At 38.0% G+C, this 20,870-nt stretch overlaps 1 protein-coding gene across 3 annotated transcripts in view; it reads left to right on the forward strand.

The window, feature by feature from the left end:
* The window catches only part of LOC132774511 (cadherin-18), a 768,567-nt gene that overhangs the window by 569,554 nt on the left and 178,143 nt on the right, over positions 1 to 20,870 (forward strand). For all 3 annotated transcript variants that reach the window (XR_010909825.1, XM_060774682.2, XM_060774681.2), the window contains one exon: positions 20,472 to 20,766. Coding sequence is in view for 2 of the 3 variants with exons in the window: in XM_060774682.2 (XP_060630665.2) it covers positions 20,472 to 20,766 (295 nt within the window). In the remaining variant the exon portion in view is untranslated. The remainder of the gene's footprint in view (positions 1 to 20,471; positions 20,767 to 20,870) is intronic.

The raw sequence follows: 20,870 nt of genomic DNA on the forward strand, positions 1-20,870 counted from the left end.
ACCCTCACAGCTTAAAGACTTTTTGAGAAATCCGTTCTGTTTGAATTGGAAGGATATCAATCCATATAGCATTTAGTAAGTTTCATGAGTTGTCATTTCCTACTAAGCTTCTGGACTGCATTCAAGATGTTGACTATTTAATACCAATAATGCATTAGGTGAAGTGTGGGGCAGGGTAGATTATTTCTGAATGTGACCTAACTCCCTGACACTCTAGTTGTGATTATATACCTCCAGAAAGTGCACACATTCATGTGAGAGTATCTTATGTGCAGTGTTATGTGTTGCTTTAAGATGAGTGGCTTCAAGGTCTTTGCTTTGATTTCATCTCTATAAGGATTAGCTCCATGATTTAACCTAGGGCTGGTGAAGGGGCAATTTGGGTGCTCTGTTCTTCCACTCCCAAAGTACTCATGGAAGGAAGATGACATAAATGGAATCCACTAGAGAATCTGATATCCACAGAGAAGCCCACTCATCATCCTTCTCCAATGAGTGAAGACAGCGAATGGTAGCATTTTATGGAGTAGAAACCCCTGGTGGCACAATGTGCCAACAAGACTGAAGACCAACAGGTTGGAGATTCGAATCTGAGAAGAGTGTGGATGAACTCCCTCTGTCAGCTCCAGTTCTCCATGCGGGGACATGAGAGAAGCCTCCCACAAGGATGGTAAAACATCAAATCGTCCGGGCATATTATTATTATTATTATTATTATTATTATTATTATTATTATTACTATTATTATTATTATACCCTGGACAATGTCCTTGCAGACGGCCAACTCTCTCACAGCACAAGCAACTTGCCATTTCTCAAGTGGCTCCTGACACACAAAAATGAAATAGTGATTAATGGTGACTGCCCAGGTCCTCATGAGTCAGAGGAGCCCTACTAAGGATGTCCAAAACAGATACTATGTCTGTTTGTACCTTTCTTAAAGACAATATTCTTAAAATGTAGCACTATGACTTTGAAACTACCTTTCCTTGTGGTGGAGTTGCATATTCGACTCCCACTAGATTTCAGGTGCTGAAACTTAGTGGCGTTTCTTGGCAAAGTAGAAAAGGTATTATTCTACTTTGGGAAGTGATGGGAAGTTTAGAATTTATTATTCTAAAAGGTGAAGCAATGAGCTGGAGAATAGAGAAATCACTTCCTCCGATCAGCTCTTAACTCACTTATGTACTTTGTTGTTATCAAAAAGGATTTATTCTTGCATGTATTAAAAAAACCATACTACACTAAGATTCTTCTTAAAGGCACATAATTCCAGCAATTATTTTTTTTTTTACTGCTGAGAGGAAGTTTTCACAAAGTTGTAGGTTTAAAGGGCTATTCACAATTTGGTCAAAATTTGCACAAGTTTGCATACAAAACAGCAGTTTTGGCACATAAAATATAACACAACACAGAAATATTGCTGTATGCACAGAAATGTTTACCTTTCCTGACAAAAATGCTGTTTTCTACGCAAATCAACCATGTGTGAACTTCACGTGTGAAATATGATATCCTTACCCAGAAATATTAATCTATATCATTTTTCTGAGCAAAACATCCGCATGGAAATTTTGGCAAAGATATTTCCCAAACTGCAAAAACTCATAACATTTAATCTTGTTAAGAACCTTTCTGACACACCTATACCACAGATGGTAGTCATATTTTTTGTATATTGTCTTTTTAAAATGTTGTTTACACTTTGAGTGCAAAAAAGAAATATTAAATCCATTGCATTTTAAAATAAGATTAAAAGAATGCAAGTCTTTGTGGGACTTGCATTACATCTGTATTCTCAGTTTTCTGGCTTATACCATTGGTTGTGGCCATATGGAATTTACCCTTCATGTGAAAGTGGTGCATTGAAGCATGGCTGCTGGTGCTTTGGAAGTGATGGGAAGTTTAGAAGGAAGATTGCCTTTTCTAGATGTTCTAGTCATCCGCAAACCAGATCAACAATTGGATCACACCGTTTACAGGAAACCCACACACACAGATAGATATCTACATAAAAACTCCAACCATCACCCAAGTAAAAAAAAAAAAGAAGCACAATTAAAACCTTGGCAAACCGTGCAAAAAGAATCTGCGGACCCCACCTCCTTCAAGATGAACTGAACCACCTCAACTGGGCTCTACAGGCCAATGGATACTCCACCTCAGACATCAGAAGAGCTGCAAGACTGAGAACAAGCCACGAGAATAAAGACGAAGATCCACCCAGAGGAAAAGTGTTTTTGCCATATATCAAGGGAACTACTGACCGCATAGGGAAGCTGATGAGGAAACACAACATACAAACTATCTATAGACCCACCAAGAAAATCCAACAAATGCTACGTTCAGCAAAGGACAAGAGGGATCCTCTCACTTCTGCAGGAGTCTACTGTGTACCATGCAGTTGTGGACATAATGACCAACAAACGCAGCATTGCCCAAACATGAATCAAGGAACATGAAAGGCACTGTAGGCTACTTCAATCAGAGAAGTCAGGCATAGCAGAGCACCTGATGAACCAACCTGGACACAGCATATTATTGAGAACACAGAAATGCTGGACCACTCTCACAACCACCATGTCAGACTACACAGAGAAGCCATTGAAATACACAAGCATGTAGACAATTTCAACAGAAAGGAGAAAACCATGACAATGAACAAAATCTGGCTACCAGTATTAAAAAACTCTAAAATTACAACAGCACAACAATGGAGGGGAAACAAACAAGTACACCTAATCACCTCTCAACAAAAGTTTGCTCTAGGCACTGTCAGGCCATTATATGCTAATCAAGGTGGTAAGTTGAAACATTCACAGCTAGCTCCAGCAGACAAGAGTCCTTTGTCTCACCCCTGGTCATTCCAACAGACCTTACTACCTCTGAGGATGCTTGCCATAGATGCAGGCAAAACATCAGGAGATAATGCCTCTAGACCATGGCCATATAGCCCGAAAAAACCCACAACAACCCAGTTTAGAAATGTGTTTGGGACATTATTGTTTGAGGAATTCATCACTATGTGTTTTTGCTACCGTTATGCAAAGGAATAGTGTTGCTCGGTGTACAGAGAAAGGCAAAATGGACCAAGTGATTGACTTTTCATATGTGCCTGTAGAAGCAAGCGTGGGGTGGGGGGGAAGCATACACAAAAACAGCTGGTTTGTCAGTGTGTCTAAAGTGGCTGAAATCAGGAACATCTGCACAAGCAGCCTGTGGTTATGCTGGGTTGCTGACCCATTTATTTTCCCACCACTGTGTGCTCTTTTGCTCTGCAGCTGATATCAGAGTTCTCACTGCCTGAGTTAAGTAGATTCAGCCCTCAGAGCTGCCAGTTGGTTGCATGCTCTGCATATTAAGGCATTTTGCTGATCGTACTTTTATTTTCCTCAGTGGACACTTCCATGTACTAGCTGAGTGATTTTCAAGCTATGTAAACAGGGATTCTGGGCCTCTTTAGTTTCAAAATCAGCACTCATGGGCAAGCTTCCATGAAATGAGCTTTTGACCAATCATTCTGATATCCACCTGCATTATATACCAACAGGGGAATGACAAGGAGTGCTTCAGAAAGTTACTTTTTAAAGTAAGAGTCCCAGAATATTTCATCTAATATAGCCAGTGAGAGTTGGTATCCTTTAAAAAAAAAAAACACTTTTCCCATACTTTGATATCAATGCTAAAGTCCCTACCAGGTGCTGACATAACTGATATAATCAGTGGCTTCCATTAGCTCTCTTGCTTTTAGATTTTTTTTTTTGAAGCCTCTTCCCAGTGTGTCAGCATGCTCAAGCTATTACTCTGTCTACTACTTAGTGAAGGCTGGATAACTGAGTAATTCAGAAGGTGGGAAGAGATTGTTGGCTATTGTGTTATTTATTCCAGTATCAATGTTCTAGAAGGCTTTGTTAAATTGTTGATGGTATCCTCAAAATGATCTAGTTTCAACTTCTATATGTATCTAGTTAAGCTAGTTTTCCTGGCCTAGATGAGAAAATGATTTTTGCTCAATTTTTACTTGTTATTATAGATAAAGTCATTCCATATGTCATTTTATTTATCAAATAAAGTAAAATAAAGTAATAGAGATTGGTAGCCAAAATTAATGAAATGTACTGCAATCCATAAAAATGTATATCACATGAGGCTGGTCAATGTTTAAATGATTCTCTTTGTTGTGGTTTGGAAGGATTATTGGAATTAAAAGGTATAGAGTTTTGGCTTTGCTACATAAGGTCTCTGCCGTGCTTGAATTCAGATCATCTGGATGCCTGGGTCAAAAACTCTCAGGATCCCTTTGAATTCCCTCCTACGAGCTCTCTAAACACAATATCTTTAGCTACTACATCTTGTGATTAATTTTACCTTTTTACCAAGGCTAAATTTTATTACTCACATCTTCCAAACTTCACTGTTTGAATATCCATTCAGAGCCCCATGGTATTTCAAAATACATCATATGAGGTCAGCCTGACCAATGGAGGGGTGGCAGAAATGAACCCATCGTCTTGTGGAAAAAGTATGATCCTCCCAAGCTTTTTGGATTTTAGCTTCCAACATTTCTCACCATCTCTGTGGTGTTAGGGTTTCTGTTTAAGAATATAAGCAGAAGGCACAGTTCTCACTCTTAACATAAGGAGAAGTTGGGTTTTTTTTTTTTTTGGCTTGTCATTCTGGGGTGATGTTTCTAGCCATTAAGAAATATGGAAGAGCTCTGAAGTCCAGCTTCAAGAGGTGAAATTAAGGCTGTCTTTAGAAAACCTGAAACTAAAGTCAGGATGAAGAGAGATAAAATATAGTTTATTGAAGGTAAACATTGTGTTCTATTTTTCTTCTGCCCAAAGAGTATCTAGGGCTCTATCTGGTCAGTTTTCCTGGGATTCGTTTCAGGAACAATGTAGACTTTGATGTTAAAATTAGTCCGTTCTAATATTGACTGTTACCCATCTTGGCTAATAAAATCTAGTAGGGTGGATTGATTGGATGTGCCCAAATGTTGGTAAAGGCCTTAGTATCTGAATAAGAAGTGTCTGCTCATTGGAGGTTGTAGTGTACCTTCTCCTGAAGAGAGCCTTCCTGGATCCTGAACTCTGTGAAAATTACAACCCCATCACTATCACACCTATTTTACTTCAGTGTGTTTGTGTTTCAGAACATGTACATATATCCTTGGGGATGCAGGTTAAGTAATATTAGGCCAAGGTATGGCAATGAAGCAGCCTGTTCCAGATGAAAGACAAAAAAGTTATCTCTTTGGATTTTTCAGTGCCTTGTAATACCATTGATCATGGTATTCTACTGAATTGGTTTCATTCAGTGAGCATTGGAAGCACTGTTTTAGACCATAGAATTGTCAGGTTTCTAGCCCTGTACTCATTGAGTTGTAGGGTGCCATAAGTTGCCATCTTGCCACCATCCATATTCACTATCAATTCATAAAATTGCTGACTGACTGATGAGGACTTTGGAGGTGGAGTACCAACATGTGCTAAAAATATATAACTACTTTTCCTTACAATTGGAATCAAGTGGGGTTGTGTAACTTGGATGCAGTAAAGGCTTGGATGAGGACTGGAATTATTTCCAGAATTATTGTTGTTCTATGGATTGATAATCCCACAGTCTGAGAATGTTGCACTCTACTGAGATACTTTTTTACCCAACACCACACCAATGTCCAGTAGTACTAACAACAGCGGTTTATTGAGAAAAGCATGGACAAAGGGAAAAAGGCATTTCCCAAAAAGGCAGCAGAGAAGGAAATACAAAATAGAGCATATACAAAACAATAGCAATCCAAAAATGGTAAGGTACATGAAATCAAGAGAGCCAAAACTCAGGCAGAATCCATACATCACGTACTTTTCCCAAGGTAAACCCTTCCAGGAACATAGGCAAACACAGGAAACAAACTTGAGCATAGGCATACACAGGAACTTGAGAGCCAAGAAAGGATCACCTTTTAGCAATGCTCCTCTAAAGGCACCAAGTAAACATCACTTAATTTAAGCCCAACCCCAACCAAGAAGCCATGAGGTCATGCTGGATGCACCAGGGCTTCAAGGCCTTTTCACAGGCCTTCTCAAGGAGTCTCTCAGAACACCTAATTAATCTATTTTCTTAATTAATATAGTTTCCCAAGGGAACTACAATCTTCACTGTCTGTTGTTTGGGAGTGAGCACAGGAATCCCAAACCGAGGTCTCTTTGGCCTGCAATTCTCTTGAGTCACTGACAGACTCTGCACTTCAAAACCCATCAATTCCCTCATCCTCTGAAGAAGTATCAGGAAAATCCCCAGTCACTTGCTGAGGCACAACAGAGAACTGGGTAAGTGTTCTGCTCCGACTGGGTTGCACCCCATTCTCTGGAAGAAAATGTGGTATAGCTCCAACAACCAACTTTGTCAGTGGAAACCTAAGTAGACTCTACAGTTTGGAATACTTGGTTCCAGCTTTGACTGGTGCCCCCCACTACGGCTTCTCCTAGACATAGACTGATGAAGCTGCCCTTGAAGATGTTCTGACACATTTCATAAAATATTGGTTAGTGTTCATAGATTTTTCATTCTCATTCCTGATATATAAGTTGGAACTCTCAGAAAAGTCATGCAATTCAGAATTCGGATTTTTTGCCAGGAGTTTCTGTTTATAATTTCTACTTGAGTAATAAATCCACACTGGAACCATGAGGAAAAATGCATTTTGGTCACACTCATTTGGCAAAGAAGAGGTAATTAAAAAAGGGAAAATCTGCCACACATTGACGGGCATTTTCTTGGTCAGTCCCAATTTCAATTAACTCTTCATTGGTGAGTCAGCACATAGATCTACTTTGCTGCAAATAAAATAAGATTTAGACCCTTGCGTGTTAAAATAAATGGAGGAGCTACAAGAAGAAAATTAAGCAGGCACCATGCTGAACTCAGAATACTGCCTTGGAGAAAGAAAAAGAGAGGGAGAATTGTGTTTGTGTTTTCCTTTCTCCTTACCTTTTGCTCAGCTTGTTCTGGCTGTGTGGAAGAGTGATAGATCAGAGCTTCTGAGGTAGCCACAGGGTTCCAAACTAACTCTGTCTCAATGGACAACCACGGATGCAATTTTCAGGTCCAAGCTCCCTCATCTATTTGCAAGCCATGGAGGAAGGGAACTAAGTTAGAGCCTTGGGGTTTTAGCTGTGGATTTTAGCACAGTCATACTGGAGTCTTTCTCGTTATATATTATTTATCTTACTAAGTGGAGTGTGCCTTGCCATTCCGATGCTCTTTCAGTACATTAGCATGTTTTATGAAATTATATGTGATGTTTACCATGCATAAACAGTTCAAGAAACCAGCTTGATTACATTTGTGCAATGAGCAGCAAAAGGGAAACATCTTTGCAGTTTCCTATAACAGCCTGTACACACTTTTTTTTTCCTTTCCTTCCATCTACTTGTATATGTGTGTGAGTATGTCGATGCAGTCTATTGCCAGGACTCATGCTCTGCAGCTACCGATCGAACCTGGCCTGAATATGCCTGTCTGAATCCTTGTTCTTTATAGCTAATCCTTTCTTTTGTTGAATATAAGCCTGTTATAGAGCTGCCATATGGCAAGAGATCAAAGACCTGCAGTAACCCTTGGATTTCGACTTCTTGGGTGAGTGAAGTCAGGTCATCTTTGGGGAATCCTTCCAGTAATGCAAGGGATGACCTCTCTGAAATCTGATTAATGGAGTGAGAAAGGCAGGTAGCTTGAGGGATACTGTGATTTCCTTTGGACAGAATTTTTCTTTCCTTATCCTTCATACTGCTTAAAAAGGAGATGAAAGGATGGGCAGAATCCAAAATAATAGGACAAAGGGGGAAAGGTAAAACTACATACTCTGAAGCTCTGTCAGTTTTGAAGAAGTAGTAAAATCAAGTATACACATCTTTTAACTTGCTGAGTTATATACTGTATGACCCCTCCCTATTTCATCCATGCTCCAAAAAAGATTCATTCTGGAAGTGTTTATGGTCTTTGTGACACCCTCCACTGCGATTCTATTGTACACTTCCAGTTCAGGTATTATTCAGGTAACTACTGTCGTTCTTGGAGTGTATACCCCACAGATATGACGGTTGCAGTTCCGTAGCCAGGCTTTTCATTCGGGGGCGGAGGGCTGAGCTTGATGGGGGGGGGGCTGAGTTTGATTTGGGGAGAGGGGCTAAGGATCTACCCTAGCAAACCTTTTTTTATCATTACCCCAATACCCCCATGCATATGGGAGATATTGAGCATGGTGATCAGATAATGATATGAATAAACATAACAGTTTAAATGATGTACCAGTAAGGCCTTCTCGTGGACCACCCTGAGAATTTCAGACCACCCCCCCGGCTACATGCCTGGATGGTTGTAATGTACTCATCACATACATTACAGCACACTCCTCAGCAAGTTACAGTTTGTTGTAGAATTCATGTCATTGCTTCTTTTACTAACTCTGGCAGGGCTTCAGGGTTACTTGTGATAATAAACATATAACTGTGACTTCACAGTAAAACATATACACTGTAGGCAAAAGCACATGTGCTGTAGAGACCAGGGATCTGATATCTCCAGATATATGTGGAAAAGTTCTCCTGTCTGAAACTGCAATGCACCACTTAGAAGAGACAGTACTAAGATATATAGACTCATGTTTTGGCTTAGTGTTAGCTTACATTTTTTCCTCACCCCATTCCACCCACAGACAGTATTTGCCCTAGGTTTACAAGTTCAAAATATGTTCACCAAGCTTCTCTTTTTATCCTATTTACCAATTATGTGTATTCACTGACTATGCTAGTTGAGGAACTTCTGAGAGTTGTAGTTCAAACACTTAACTTTTCCAAGATCTGGTTTATTGCCTGATCAGCATATATGTCTAGGTTGTGGTTAGTGTGTAGACTCGCATTAAAAAACATTTGCTGTTTGTCTGTTCTCCAGAGGCCATCCAGTAATTGCTTGAAAGTTTTTAACTTCCCTCCATCCTGTTTATTTTCTATAGTTGTTCTCATTCATTTTCCATACAGTTTCCAGATTAGCTTTTTGCTCTTAGCATTATGTGCTAGCCCCTTCCACAGGGACACTGGCATGCACATTAGTCACATTGCAATCTGTAGGATTTAATTGCCTCAGATGCAAGTTAGTCTTGCAAAACTAATCTGGCTTTAGCTAGATTAACCTGTTTACGTTAATATCTAAAGCTCTGTGGAATTGAATGGCACTGTTACTACTTACACTTTAGCCATGTCTATGTTCTGGCTGGATTCTGCAGAAATTAGAAATTAGCTGTAGTACATATTAAAAAAACACCAGAAACACATCTATCAGTGGCAGTGCAAAATGATTTCTGTATTAATTCATAAATTCCAGCCAAAGAGGATGCTCCCATTTTTTTCCAAATGTGTGAATGTAAAGCTCAGCATCGTATAAATGTTTCGCTTCTAAAAGAATGTAAAACTACTAGTTGCAAAGAAAAGAATTAGGAAAGAATGAATGAGCAAAAACAAATGAAGGAGAAATGATATAACTAGATTATAGAATCATGTAATCATAGAACAATAGAGATGGAAAGGACCACTGGTATCATCCATTCCAACCCCTGCCAAGTAGGAATTCATGATCAAGGCATTCTTGAAAGATGCTCATCTGTTTAAAATCATCTAAATCATGCAACCTGTTTAAAATCATCTAAAGAAGGAGAGTGCACCACTTTCAAAGGGACTTTATCTTACTGATAAATCACATTAAAATCAAGAACTGGGACTCAAAAAGATCTCGTTGTGGGCATCTACTATAGACCTCGACAAAGCCTTCTGTCAATATCTGACCAACAGGCACAAAGAAGAGATATAGTAGTCATGGGCGATTTCAACTCTCCAGATATTTGCTGGAAAACAAACTCAGCCAAGCGTATAAAGTCCAACAAATTCCCCGCTTGCCTAGCAGACAATTTTATGGTCCAGAAGGTAGAAGAGGCAACAAGGGGATTGGCTACTCTCGATATCATCATAGCAAATGTGAAGGATCAAATCAATGAAGTCAAAGTGATTGGATCCTTAGGGGCAAGTGACCATGTTCTCCTGCAGTTTGTGATACAAAGGAAGGCCAAAACTTTAGGAGAGCTGACTTCCAAAAAATGAAGAAAATTCTGAGTGGTATTCTATGGACACCCATACTAAAATACAAGGGAGTTATGGATGGATGGGAGTTTTTCAAGAGTGAAATTCTCAAGGTGCAATTGCAAACAGTGCCATCAAAGAGAAAAAAGATAAGACAAGTGCAAAGACTGATAGGAGGACCTTCCCCAACAGATCTTAGAGCTTGTGCTGATTCATGGGGGGGGGGGGGGGTGGCGAAGATACGCAGGACCCAAGCTGTTTAGGGCTTTATAGGTGATAACTAGCATTTTGAATTGGGACTGGAAACTTCTTGGCAGGAATAAAACATACCAGGAATAAAAAGCAAGCAAAAGTTCCTCAAAGTGGACAAGAGCCAAGCAGACAGCAATCTCCCAAAGCGGACAAGAGCAAAGCAGACAGCAATCTCCCAAAGAAGACAAGAGTACAAAGTATGAGGCATGGAAGCTGCTCCCTTCAAGCCCTAAAGCCTTGTACTTCTTGCTAGTGCTCCCTCTGGCGCTAGCTCTAAACTCAAAATGCTGTTGTTCATGTGTGAAAGCGAAACCTAGGCCGAGTGACAGCTCTTAATTCAAAACACTCTTAAGTTGGGATGCTCTTACATTGAGGTTCTACTGTATAAAAGGTACTTGTTCTTGTGATGTAAACAATGCCATTCTGTGTTTTAACACACTAAACTGAAGAAATGAATTGCTATAAATTCTTATCATTTCTATGCAGGTCATTCCTGGGAAATGAGACCTTGCAACAGAATGGGACATGAAGTGGTCACTCTAAAAATCGGATTTGCTTTCCAAGAAAGTGTTCAAAGTTGGCTGAGAGAGTTGAGATCATACTGGGATTGTAAATTCCACTTAGTGAGAAACTGTATTTTCACCAATGCACTAGAACCTACAATTTTGAATATATTTCATACATTAACACAAATCTTGTTCACACAAATTTGGGGTACCATCAGCTTACCCTCTAGATTAGGCTTATCCAACCTGTAGCCCATGGGCCACATATGAATGCAGTCCAACACAAAATTGTAAACTTACTTAAAACATTTTTTAAAGTGACTTGATTCTCAATCACAACATTTGCAGACAATAATGGAATGGAGTCTGTTATATCTACAAATATCAGAGTGTTATTCTTAATTCATGTTATAATTCCTAGCAGTACAGCTTGAAGTGTGATGATTGCAGAACCTTAGTAACTGGTAAATTCACTCACAAGAAAATCTTGGAAATTTATTTAATGCTTGGCTACTACTATACAGCAAAGTTACAAATGAAGAAAATGTAGGGAATTTAACTGTTTCAATCTCCAAAACTCCAACCCCCTCAATTCCCCAAAGTTCCTCCGTCCAGCTTCCAGGTCTTCGATTCTGAGCCCGTTCATGTTATTAGGCTCCTTTCGGTGAAGAGACCCAGATGTTTTTCATTTCTCGACCTTGGCTAGGAACTCACAGCATGGAGGCATTCTGGTGTTTTGAACACACCGGATATGGATCCATGAGAAGAAAACCTGCTTGACAATTTTAAGAGACTCTCTGTAAAATATTATTATGCCAGGACTTCTTTGTTTGTTTTTTTTGCTTATCTGTGGTGGCAGATTTCATGGAAAGTATGCATTTAACTTTTTTTTATTTTTACTCATCAGCCATCATTACTGTTTTTGCTTTATGTGTGCCCCAAGACAATTCTTCTTCTTTCAATGTGGCCCAAGGAAGCCAAAATGCTGGACATCCCTGATCTAGATCACATAGCCTGAGAAATTTTTATCCCCCTTTCCCCTTTTTGTTATACTTTCACCTGTCTGTGGTAATTTTATTTCTTTCCTACACTATTATAGCAGTGTTTGTTCAATTGAATTTATACTGGGTTAAAATCGAACAATTTCTTCAACTGTAAAAGGCTAGCTGTGCTTTATTGCGTTAAGAACCATTTCATTTTATGATTCTCTCAATAATGAAAGAAAAGTAAAAAGAGGCAACTAATTGGAGCCAAGGAAGAGGGAAAAATGAATATTCTCTAAAATACAGAAGGCATGTAGGTTCATTTTTTCTCTCTAGGTTAGTCATGCACTACAGGAAAGGGACAGCTAAAGAAAGAAGAGCCGTCATAAATCATTTTGAAGGCAAGCTGTTATTAGATATGTCAAAACGTGAAGTCCTCTGAGTTGATAAAAGGGGACACCTCAGGTTTTATTTTCTTTGAAGTGATTTTTTCCAATTTTTTTCTATTACATACTAGATAGCTTCTGAGAAATAAGGATCAAATCAAACTACAAGCATATTTTTTTCTGACAGCATGCAATTTCTAGAAAGTAATTTGTGTAACTTAATGTATGGCAAACTTACACATTTTATGTGCTTAATGTCATTGCACCAGTAGTAGGTAGTTTCTTCTGTGTCAGTGGGAAAGATCCCTTCTGGGTTTTAGTCCAGACTTCAAAGGAGATATCTCTCTGACTTTATCCCCAAGGCTTTGGATAGCTCTGGAGCTTTGGATAGGTCCTTCGGATGAATCCCCCAATGAAATCATTGTCCCAATGACACTGGCACCATCAGCTATCAAAAGATTATTTTAAAGTTTCATTTCTGGACTATCAGAAATCAGATGATGAAAGTCCCAGACTGATGAAAATGTTCATAGTACATGACTTACTCTTTGGAAAGTGAGTCCTAAATGACAGTATTTATTTATTCTTTGCAGTAGAAGTAGCATTTTTGGCATAAAAATAATATTTTTATGTATAGTTTCATGCACTGAGATTCTATTTTCTGTATAATAAAACAACTTGTGATTTTTTTTTTTGCAGAATAAATCCCAACCTTAAAAAAACCACTTTGAGAACCACAGAATTTTCTAATATTTACCACTATTGGAAATATTGGAAATTACTTGTTGCTTCATAGCGAGAACAAAATTGTCAAATACACCCCTTTCCTATAGCACAATATTATGAATACTTACTCAGAAGTAATCCTAGTTACTCCTACTTAATGTGTTTAGGACCCAAAACTTTAGTGTGTACTCAAATTTCTAAGTAGAGTGGTGCAAAAAGTTTTACAGTCATTGGATCCTAATGTGTACTTTGAACATTTCCTGGCCAATGGGCATACATAGTAGGATTTTTAGCATACCTTGGGATCTGTATGGTTCAACCTATCCCATTTATACCACATATCTGCCTGGATGTAGCATTTGCAATACAAATATTGTACTCACAGCCTAATTTTGCAACTTGCTGCACTGGTACACATGGCTAATTTACAGATGTACAGTCATCTGTTGAGCATATGCATGTTAATAGATTGGCTCAGATAGATCTCTGTGTTTTTTAAAAATAATATTTTTATTAAAGACACACGGTCAATGACAATATTTTTATTATATAAGATACACATAAGAGGCAATACAAATTGACTACAGACAATATTAAAACACATTAATCACTTTCTCCCCTAACCCAAAAGGAGGGTGAGGGGATAAAAATAGGTCTTGGCTTCAAATATAACTTTAATAATAATAACTTTATTCTTATATCCCGCCACCATCTCCCCAAAATGTATTAATTCCCTAAAGCATATTTATGTACTTTTTTCAAATCTATGCATTTACGCCCAATAGCATTTTCTTAATGTGTTCATGGTTTTCTTTTTATTTCCTGCACTCAGAAATATAAACTCTTCAATTTTATGAATTTCCAAAGCAAGATGGTCTTTTTGTGTTTAGAATTTCAATTAGTTATGGAAAGAATGCCCATAGATTGTCTTGGCCTCAGCAAGAAAGCTTATCTCAAGATGTTGAGATGTCTCTCTCAAAACATTGTTGACAGCTATGATATTCGTTGGCTAAAAAGGGCAGCATATTTTTGCCATGAAAAATTTGCAGCAGTATAAACATTTCTTTTGTGTGGTAAAATAACCACATATCATATATGATCAATTGTTATTTCCACGCAGACATACATGCATGCACAGATAAAAAAACTTTACATTGTTTTTTCTTTTAAAATTATGAAGTATGAGAAATAACTTTTTTAAGAATTACAGGCATTTATGTGATTGTATCCAAGGGAGAGAGAACTTCTGATTGTTTTTTCTGCCTCTATTCTTATGTCTGACAACAAAATCAGTAAACATTTACATCCTGAGTTCATGGAGAGGTGAAATGTGTAATTTCCTGCGGAAATGTGACTATATTGATTTTATTTCCACTTATGTTTAGGCCTATGTTGGAGTGATTGCTTTGAATATTACTAAGATTTTTCAAAATTGTTTGCATAGGTAGCAGCAGTTGTTGTTGACTTTAGCCATGGCAAAGAAAAGGTAGAGGAAAAATGTTTTAGAACAGTTATTTTGAGTTCAGATTTATTATTTTCCTGATAATTATTAAGTACTAACTACTATTATTTCAGTATATGACTACATTTATTTAAGTATGTTAGCAAACATACATACGAAGAATGGTGATTTCACAGTAGGTTAGATTAAATCTTGTCTCCTTGGAAATAGACTTCCAGCTCATTCCATGTCGCCACTGTACTTTGAGCCCTGGGTGAAGTTATGTAATGAATCTCTGTGAAATTGCTTCTAAAATGATTGAGATAGAACATAGAATGGCAAAACCTTTTATGCCGTCATTCCAGGGATTTTTAAACAGCAACAGAGAGGGATACTCAAGATCTCCTGAAATGAGTTTGCAAAACTCTAATCAGAAGTTGAAGTACCTTCTGTTAAATTGGTTTTCGACTAATTGGCATGCAACCTTGTTACCCCATTAGGGAAAAAAATGAGTTGACTGAATCTTTGTATTCATTTGTAATGGTAAAATAGGTGGAATGGATCCCTTATGGTTCAAAATAATCCCTTCAAAACACCTTTCCTGTTTTCTACAAAACATTAGCAATCGGCTTATGAGAACTCCAACTGGTCTCGTGTATAATATCAAGAGGATTAGAAAATATGTTTGTGCCATTGCTGTGTGAGAGTTAGTTTAAAAGTTGTTTTGGTGACTTGCTAATACCAATAATCTTGTTTATATTATAGTTCTTTCTGTTTTGCCTGAATTGAAACACTAAATACTAGACCTGGGATTAGTCTCTCTCTGTGTGTTTGTGTAGGCATGTACTAACTCTGAAGGTGGAAGTGTGTGTGTATGTGCGTACATACATCTCTTCTTCTTTCAAAGTTAGTTTTCTGTCTTCAGAGATCACAATATCTCGCCTGAGCAAGGCATACCAAGGGAGAAGAACACAGAAGCCTCGGGCACTTTATTTCAGCAGCTGCTTTACAAGTGAATAGTTAAAAATACATTTGAAGACAAGAAGTTTCTACAAATGTAAGCCATTGTATTTTCTGCCTGACTTTTTTGTTTAACCCAGTGTAAGTTCTCTATTTAGACTTCTTTGAGTTATTTCAACATATACTTTAATCTATTAGGGATGCAGTGCTCTAGTCATTTACATAGGAGTAACCTCATCAAACTCTATGGTATATGATATTGAGCAAACATGGGCAAAACTGAGCTGTAAAATAACAGTACTATAGCTAGGTGTCTGGGATAAGTTTCAGAAGTAAACTCTTGGGAATTTGTTTTGAATAGATTTTTTACAGGGATTTTTCTACAATATTCTGGCTGAATATTTGCAAACAATAAAAGGTAGTATGCACTTTATTTATATTTAAATACTAGCCATTCCCTGCCACGCATTGCCATGGCCCAGTCTGGTGATCTAGAAAATAAAGTAATGAGAAAGTGTTGGTTACTAATATATGTAATTTCTTTATGCTTGTGGGTAAACAGTATTTCTTGCTGTTTCTTTGCCAGTGTTGATGTGGAGAGTGTCGGGTTTGCCTTCTCTGGCATATGTAACATATAATTGTCCTTCTTTAGGGGTCTCTTTCAAATCTATGATACTATATCTCTGTGTGTGTGAATCATATATATCTACCTATATCTATGGCTGGATGGCTCTTTGTCAGGAGGGCTTTGATGACGTTTTCTTGCCCTGGTGAAGGGAGTTGGACTGGATGACCTTAAGTACTTTCTGTTGGTCATGGGGGGAGTTCTGTGTGGGAAGTTTGCCCCGATTCTGTCGTTCATGCTGTTCAGAATGCTCTTTGATTATAGGTGAACTATAAATCCCAGTAACTACAACTCCTAAATGTGAATGTCTATTTTCCCCAAACTCCACCTGTGTTCATATTTGGGCATATGGAATATTTGTGCCAAGTTTGATCCAGATCCATCATTGTTTGAGTCCATAGTGCTCTCTGGGTGAACTACAACTCCCAAACTCAAGGTCAAGTGTAGGTGAACTACAACTCCCAAACTCAAGGTCAATGTCCATCAAACCCTTTTACTGTTTTGTGTTGGTTATGGGAGTTCTTTGTGCCACGTTTGGTTCAATTCCATCACTGGTTGAGTTCAAAATCCTGTTTGATTGTAGGTGAACTATTAGTCCCAACAACTACAACTCCCAAATGACAAAATTATTTTTTTCGACTGATGATACTTGGGTTGTTAGGTGTATGCTGTCCAAATTTGGTGTCAATACATCCAATGGTTTTTGAGTTATGTTGATCCCACAAACGGACATTACATTTTTATTTATATAGATTTTATGAATTACTTTTTCGGGAGATCCTTGACACAACACCCCTTTTCTCAACCTGTAAGCTCAATGAGACCTTTGGTTCATTTAATGTATGAAATTACACCATATGTCGGAAGTTCAGTGAGATCTCATCCTTGGCACTGCCTGCAACACTGTGTGTAATCCTTATTTAACTGTTGTTATAACATGTGAGTGGCAAAATCCACCCTTTGTGGGGCATGCAATGCATTGCCATGCACCCGCTCACCCTGGGGAGTTTTTCTTCCTCAGAAGATGAAGACTTACAGCAGCGGTGTTGCCCATCAGCAGTTCAGCTTGATGAACAATTGAGTTATTCTCCAGCTCAGCTCTTTTTATGCTCTACTCAGATAAAGAGATGGTTATATTTTTTTTATCAGAGTCAAGGCACAGTACTCACCCAGGTTTTTTGGGTTGAATCTTTGACTAAAACTTCTAGGCGTATATATGAGAATATATGTAGCATGTAACTCCTTTTTTTTCCCTTGTAAAACTACAACTCTTGTGATTTCATAGCATTGATCCATGACAATTAAAGTGATGTCAAACTACATTACTTCTACTATGTGAATGTATCACTGGAGAAGGCCATAAGCAAAACAGTAAAAATAAATGAGAAAATATGCTTCTAAGACTTTGTTTTCTTGAAAAAATAGATCATAGAATGTTTGCTTTTATAACAAGGAATAAATATTTTAAGACAAAGTGTTCAAACTTCTCCAAAACATTTCTAAATATGATGTCAAAGGAAGACATTTATATAAACTGTTTACATTATCTGATCACATTACAATTTCTGATCTTGGTTTCCTTTTCTCAGTTCTTTGTATGTAAATGAGTGTATTATATCTGCTTGACACAATGGAGAACAAATGGAGAGAAAATAATGTTCTCTGTTTTGTCAATGTTATTGTTTCTCTTGTTCTCAATAAAGGGTGTTGGTTTTTGTTTTGTTTCTTTCTGTTTTGCTTGCTTCTAAAACTGGTAAAAACAACAAGATCCAGTTCTGGATTTCTTCATAATTCAGAATCTTGATGTACCTTTTATATCCTTTAAAAAAGAAGCCTGGTTTCCAATTATACTCAGAACGAATGATGAATTTAATTTAAAAGAGATGATAATTTCATTCCAAACTATGTTTCATATTGTGCATTTGTATTAATAAAGTAACAAACTTTCTTTCATTCTGTGAAGGATGCTAACATTACTTCTTTAAAAATCCCCCCCCCCCCCGCAAAAAAAAATGTTGTGTTTTAAAAGAGCAACAAGTGTGCACCTTCCTATAGTGTCAAACTTACTGGAATGTTCTACTTCATCTGATTGCAGGAGTCAACATTAGGATCAGAGAGTCTAAGGGCAGATCTACACTGACCCTGTATACCAGGGATGATCTGGCATGACATATGCTAGATCAGCCTATGGATGTCACAGCACAACATAGAGAAAGGGATGGGATGATAAGTTCCATTTCGTGCCACTGGGCTGCCCAAGCTTAGGAAAGCCATCACATGGCAGTGATGGCTTGTTCCATATTATGGCTTGTTATGGCTTGTTTCATTTTAAAACTGTCAGGAGGTAGTCCAAATTGGTTTTAATGTGTTTCCCCAGATCAGCTTTATACAGTGTTTGATCACCATAGAGCTAATTTGGCACCCTTCCACATTGAGTGTCAGTGTAAATGTTCCCTTTGCTAGTGGAGTAGCATTTGATGTGTCACCTATCCGTGTACAACTAATAGTGGAAAAAGAAAATCTGAGGAAGTGATCTTTGACACACCCACTCCTATCCTGGGACATTATCCCACACAGTTCCCCCCCTCACACACGCTAACCCCACCCCTCATTTCTATACACATTAAAACCAGTAAGGAAACAAAGTTCAATGGAGCTCATTACATAAAGCAGGGAGAATTCCCCCTTATGTCCATTGTGCTTCATTAGTGAAGTGTTTTAAAAATGTGAAAAATGAGGAGGGGAGGAGACAGACAAAAAAAAAAGTCTTTTGAGTTTAAATGGTTTGAATGGGGAAAACAATGGGATAGGATCTGCCAAATTTGCCTGTATGGAATGGCTTTAGTGACATGAAGTAATGGGCATTCCCATCCCATGCCAAACACTGACATTTCTCTCCCAAAATCCTGCTTCGTGAACCTGGCATGGCAATTTTTTACAAACTAATTTAATCATTAGAAATATCAAAATGTCAAAGTATCACCACTTCGTTTCTCCTGTCATTTCTCCTTCATAGTAATCTTGGCTTTTGAAATTGTGCTACATTTATTTTTTTAACATTTGTTTATGACTACTGTGATTGGGAATAATGAGATTGGGAGGAAGGAAAGAAGCCCGGAGAATGGGGTCTGGTTTAAGAACAATGCCCCCTGTCTTCTTGGGAGTAGCAAAAATCGAGGAGAAAGTCTTGTATCCCCAAAGTGGTGTCTGTCTTAAGAACAATGCCTCCTCTTTCCTTGGGAGGAGTGAAAATGGAGGGGAGAATCTAGTATTGCTAAAGTGGTATCTATCATAAGAACCGTGCTTTGGGTCAACTTGGGAGTAGCAGGATTGGATAAGAAAGTCTAGTATCCCCAAAGTGGTGTCTATCTTAAAAGCAGTGTATTGGGTAAACTCAGGAGTAGTGGGATTAGATGAGAAAGTCTAATATCCCTAAAGGTTTTTCTCCAAGGTTTTTCTTTATTGGAGTGGGTGGGAACTCCATTTGCTCCTGTGATAAATCTGAAAATGCATGATTTCAGGAGAAAAGGCAAGAAAGAACAATGTGTGATGGGATCTGAGAAATGATATGATTTTATTTCTAACACAATGGGACATAAAATCATGGTAATATGATGCTCCTCTCGCCCCCTCAAGAGGTTGATGTTCCTGACCTCCACATTCAGTAAAGAAGCCTATGCCACAATGACTCCTGGTGGCTGAAGTTCTATAATGACCAGAATTGTTGTTGTGTAGTTTCCCTTGGATCAATACACTTTGTGATGCAAAGTAACATTGGAAAGGAGAAGTAGCTGAATAATAGCAGTAATGCTATCTGAGCTGGCTTCAAAAGCAGATCATATTTTATTTTGAAAAAAAAGTGTTTGAAGAGGACTTAAAATGAACTTATGCAGCCAAATGTCTCTTTTATAGATTTGTCAGATTCTGAAAGTACTTTCCACAGAAAATTGTATTCTCATTTTTTCCAGTGGCATCAGAAACTGACATGTTAGTCCATTATTCCTCCAGTTTCATAAAAGATGGAAACATTATATAGATAACAGCAGAAAACATTTGAATGTTAATGACTGGGATTTTTGGGAACAATTTTTTTCTCCGTGATCTCTCCTTTCCCATGTTTCCCTCTTTAATGCTTAAAACATGGATGTACACGTCTGGCAGGTGTGGGGACCTATTTTTCCACTTCTTGTCTATCTATCTCCTTTTAAACATGCTGTATGAACCTTATTCATTTGAACTTTTATTTTAAATTCCTTTCCACCTTCCAGGCTAAGTATAATAATTCCATTATAAAAGCTAAACTAGCTAAGCCTTCGTTATCAAGGGATTTGGGTAAACGATGCCAGTATGTGCCATTATATAGTGATGATAACATAAAGATGTATATTCTCCATCACAATTGATAAGCTTATATCATGGTGAAATATTATATAACTTAATATATATCTGTGTTTTACAGCTACACTCCAATTCTGACAAAGGTGATGGATCAGTCAAATACATCCTTACGGGTGAAGGGGCTGGGACTATCTTTATTATTGATGACACGACGGGGGACATTCATTCAACCAAAAGCCTAGACCGGGAAAAGAAGACACACTATGTACTGCATGCCCAGGCTATTGATAGACGGACAAACAAGCCTCTTGAGCCTGAATCGGAATTTATTATCAAAGTGCAAGATATCAACGACAATGCCCCCAAATTTACAGATGGGCCCTACATAGTTACCGTGCCAGAGATGTCCGATATGGGTAAGAAGAATGAATGAAAAAATGTGTTTATATGTTGTTGATACAATGGATGTTGCTTTGTCATTTAGTAGGAAGTTCAGCTCAATTTCTTGAGGCAACTTGCA

Source organism: Anolis sagrei, chromosome 4, assembly GCF_037176765.1.
Source record: "Anolis sagrei isolate rAnoSag1 chromosome 4, rAnoSag1.mat, whole genome shotgun sequence".
Lineage (NCBI taxonomy): Eukaryota > Metazoa > Chordata > Lepidosauria > Squamata > Dactyloidae > Anolis > Anolis sagrei.